Genomic DNA, 2,933 nt, shown 5'->3' with positions numbered 1-2,933 from the left:
CGCGACCTCAGCCTGCCCCTCGGTTTGTCTCTCCCCTCCAGCGGTGGGATCGCCCCACGGCCACGCCCCACCCAGTGTCGACAACAGAGGTCACGTGGCGGGGAAGCCGGATACCGCCGCGCCTGCGCGGTGAGTTCTGTCGCTCGCAGGCCGGTGCGGGAGGCCAGCCGGTACCGCCGCCGCGCGCGCGATGATGGCGGCGGCCGTGGCCCGGGGAGGAGGAGGAGGCGGCGGCGGCGGCGGCAGCAGCAGCTCTGGCTCCGGCTCCGGCGCTTCACGGGGCTTCTATTTCAATACGGTCCTATCATTGGCCCGCTCCCTGGCGGTGCAGAGACCGGCATCGTTGGAGAAGGTAGCCTTGGCCGCCTGGGCCGCGAGCTGACAGGAGAAGCGGTCTAGGGTGGCGAAGCGAGGGGGCGGGGCGAGGGTCTATGGGAGATCGAGAGGGGGTCTCGAGCTTCCTGTGACTGGAGGGGATATGTGATGGGAGGGAGCCGGCGGGGTGAGGAGGCCCATGGGCCTGGTGAAGAGCGCTGGTGAAGAGAGGAGAGTGGAGGGACTTGGGCAGGTAGGGACGTTGCGGGTGGGTGGCGGACGAGGGACGTGAGCTACTGGCCAGGGTTTGGGGTTTGAGCCGAGGGGGTACCTTGTGACATCGCAGGGGCAGGGGCGGCAGGCAGTGAGAAGCAGTGGGAAGAGCAAACGACCAGGGTCAAAACCTGGGGCTCTGCTCCCGACTTCCTCTGCTTTTTATTCCGTGACCTTGGAGAGATTTCTTTCTCATAAAATGGAGTTGCTTTCACCTGCTTTCCCCACTTCACATCATTGTGAAGGGCAAGTGGAATGGTAAATCTGAAAGTGCTTTCTAAATCTGAAAGTGCTTTCTAAAATGCAAATCCGCGCATTGTTTTTCCGTGAAGTCTAGAGGGAGCGTTAGACTGGGTAAGAGATGGTGTGTGAAGAAGGGACAGTGGCCAGGAAGGGGTAATGAACTGTCATAGACAGAGAACTGAACCCAGGATTCCTTCAGAGGAGAAAGGACAACTTATGCTGGGGGTATCTTTTCCTTGGGAGAAAGGTGAAAGGCGACTCAAAGGTGTGGCTCAGATGTTGGAAGGAACAGAGATGTCAGAGTCAGACCTGTTTGGTCCCCGCACTGTCACTGTTTGTCCTCTTGGGCTAGTTACTTCAATTCTCAGAGCCTGTTTCCTTATGTGTGAAATGAAGTGGTTCTTGAGGAGTAAATGAGTTCAAAGCATAAAGTGCTTGGGCAGAATAGGTGAACAGTAAATGTCAGCTTTCTTCCCCTCCCTCCCCCCCATGGTGTGATGAGACTCATTAAAGTGTATTAGCACTGAAGGGATGGGATTCTTTTTTCACACATCTTCCTGGCAGATGGAAAGAGATCTGTTGTCTAAGAGTAGGGAGACTGGAGACCTGCCTGCTGCTGTTCAGAGTCGTTTTGTGGCTCTGGTGAGTGGTGAAGTTGAAATGCTGTGTTAGGCACTCTGTCATAGTGACCTACTCCTTCCTTGGCTTTGTGGGTTCTTAAACCTGATTTCTCACTTACCCGCAGGGTGAGCAGGTCCTGGGAGACTGATGCCAACCTGACTTCTGACTGAAGGAGGAATTCAATAAAATGGAAAGAATATGAGTTCTAGAGATAGGACTACCTGAATTTGAATCCTGTATCGTTTGCTTACATGAGTGTGACTCTGGGTAGGTCAGTTCCCCAGTATGATCCTTTGGTTTCTTTTCAAAATATAAGGACAGTATTAGCTAAGAGTATTATGAGGATCAACAAAATGACACAAATAAAGGCAGGCACATGGATACCTAATGATTAAGAACTGTTATCATTGGATGAGCCTGACTAATGGACCACGGTGCTGGCTTATCAAATAAAATTCATGCCAGCTAGTCAGCACATTCTCTTCTTGGTAGGAGGACCAAAAATCCTATCAGAAGTTTGCTTGCTGGACTTGAAGAAGAGAGAAGAGATTGCAGGGGAGTGGGTGATCTTTAAGAAGACAGTCCTGCAGGGGCGCCTGGATGGCTCATCAGTTGAGCATCCGACCTGTTCAGGTTATGATCTTATGGCTCATGGGTTCGAGCCCCACATTGGGCTTTGCACTGGCAGCGTGAATCCTGCTCTGGATACTCTGTCTCTCTCTCTCTCTCTCTTTCAAAAAGAAATAAACATAAGAATCAAAAAAACCAAAAAAACAAAAAACCCAGTCCTGCAGTTCTAGCAGGGGACCTATTCCCACTCAGTAATTCTGAGAAATGCACCTTAAGCTCAACTGGCCTTCTTCGGCCTTTTTGGATAATTACAAGAACATTCTGTAATTACAACGCTGTTAGCTTTGTATTTTATAGTAACTGCTTCAGTCATCAAAATTACAATATATTTTATAACTAATTAATACAGCTTTTAGGGATGCCTGGGAAGCTCAGTTGGTTAAGTGTCTGACTCTTGGTTTTGGCTCAGGTCATGATCTCACGGTTCATGGGTTCAAGCCCTGCATTGGGTTCTGTACTGACATCATGGGATCTGCTTGGAATTCTGTCTTTCCTCTCTCCTGCTCCTCCCATGTGCTCCCCCCCCAAAAATAAATAAATAAACATTTTTAAAAAATGCAGTTTTTAGATTGTCAGCTCCCCAATACCATCTCTTAGTTTGGGAGGTACTTCATTCTCATTGGCAACATTTACAAATCTGAAAAGAGTTAACTGAGCAAGCCTGAGGCTTCAGAAGGGATTGCTTGCAAGGTCAGTCCTGGGTTCACATCTGGGAACTTAGCACTTGAACTGTTCCCTCCATTTCCTAATTGATAAGAGTGGTTCACTGTGCCTAGACTCTTCGTACAATTAATGTGATTTATATTGAACACCTGCTTTCTTTCTTGGACTTAGGGATTTTAATGGTGGCT

General features: G+C 49.6%; 1 protein-coding gene across 1 annotated transcript in view; it reads left to right on the top strand.

Moving 5' to 3' along the window:
- The first annotated feature begins 130 nt into the window (after positions 1 to 130).
- The window catches only part of PI4KA (phosphatidylinositol 4-kinase alpha), a 111,428-nt gene continuing 108,625 nt past the window's right edge, over positions 131 to 2,933 (top strand). The window contains exon 1 of the mRNA XM_015088453.3: positions 131 to 352. Coding sequence (XP_014943939.2) covers positions 191 to 352 — 162 coding nt within the window. The 5' untranslated portion in view covers positions 131 to 190. The remainder of the gene's footprint in view (positions 353 to 2,933) is intronic.

This window comes from Acinonyx jubatus, chromosome D3, assembly GCF_027475565.1.
Source record: "Acinonyx jubatus isolate Ajub_Pintada_27869175 chromosome D3, VMU_Ajub_asm_v1.0, whole genome shotgun sequence".
NCBI classification, from domain to species: Eukaryota; Metazoa; Chordata; class Mammalia; order Carnivora; family Felidae; genus Acinonyx; species Acinonyx jubatus.
The sequence above is the reverse complement of the archived record's forward strand: the minus strand, read 5'-3'. Positions and strand labels throughout refer to the sequence as shown.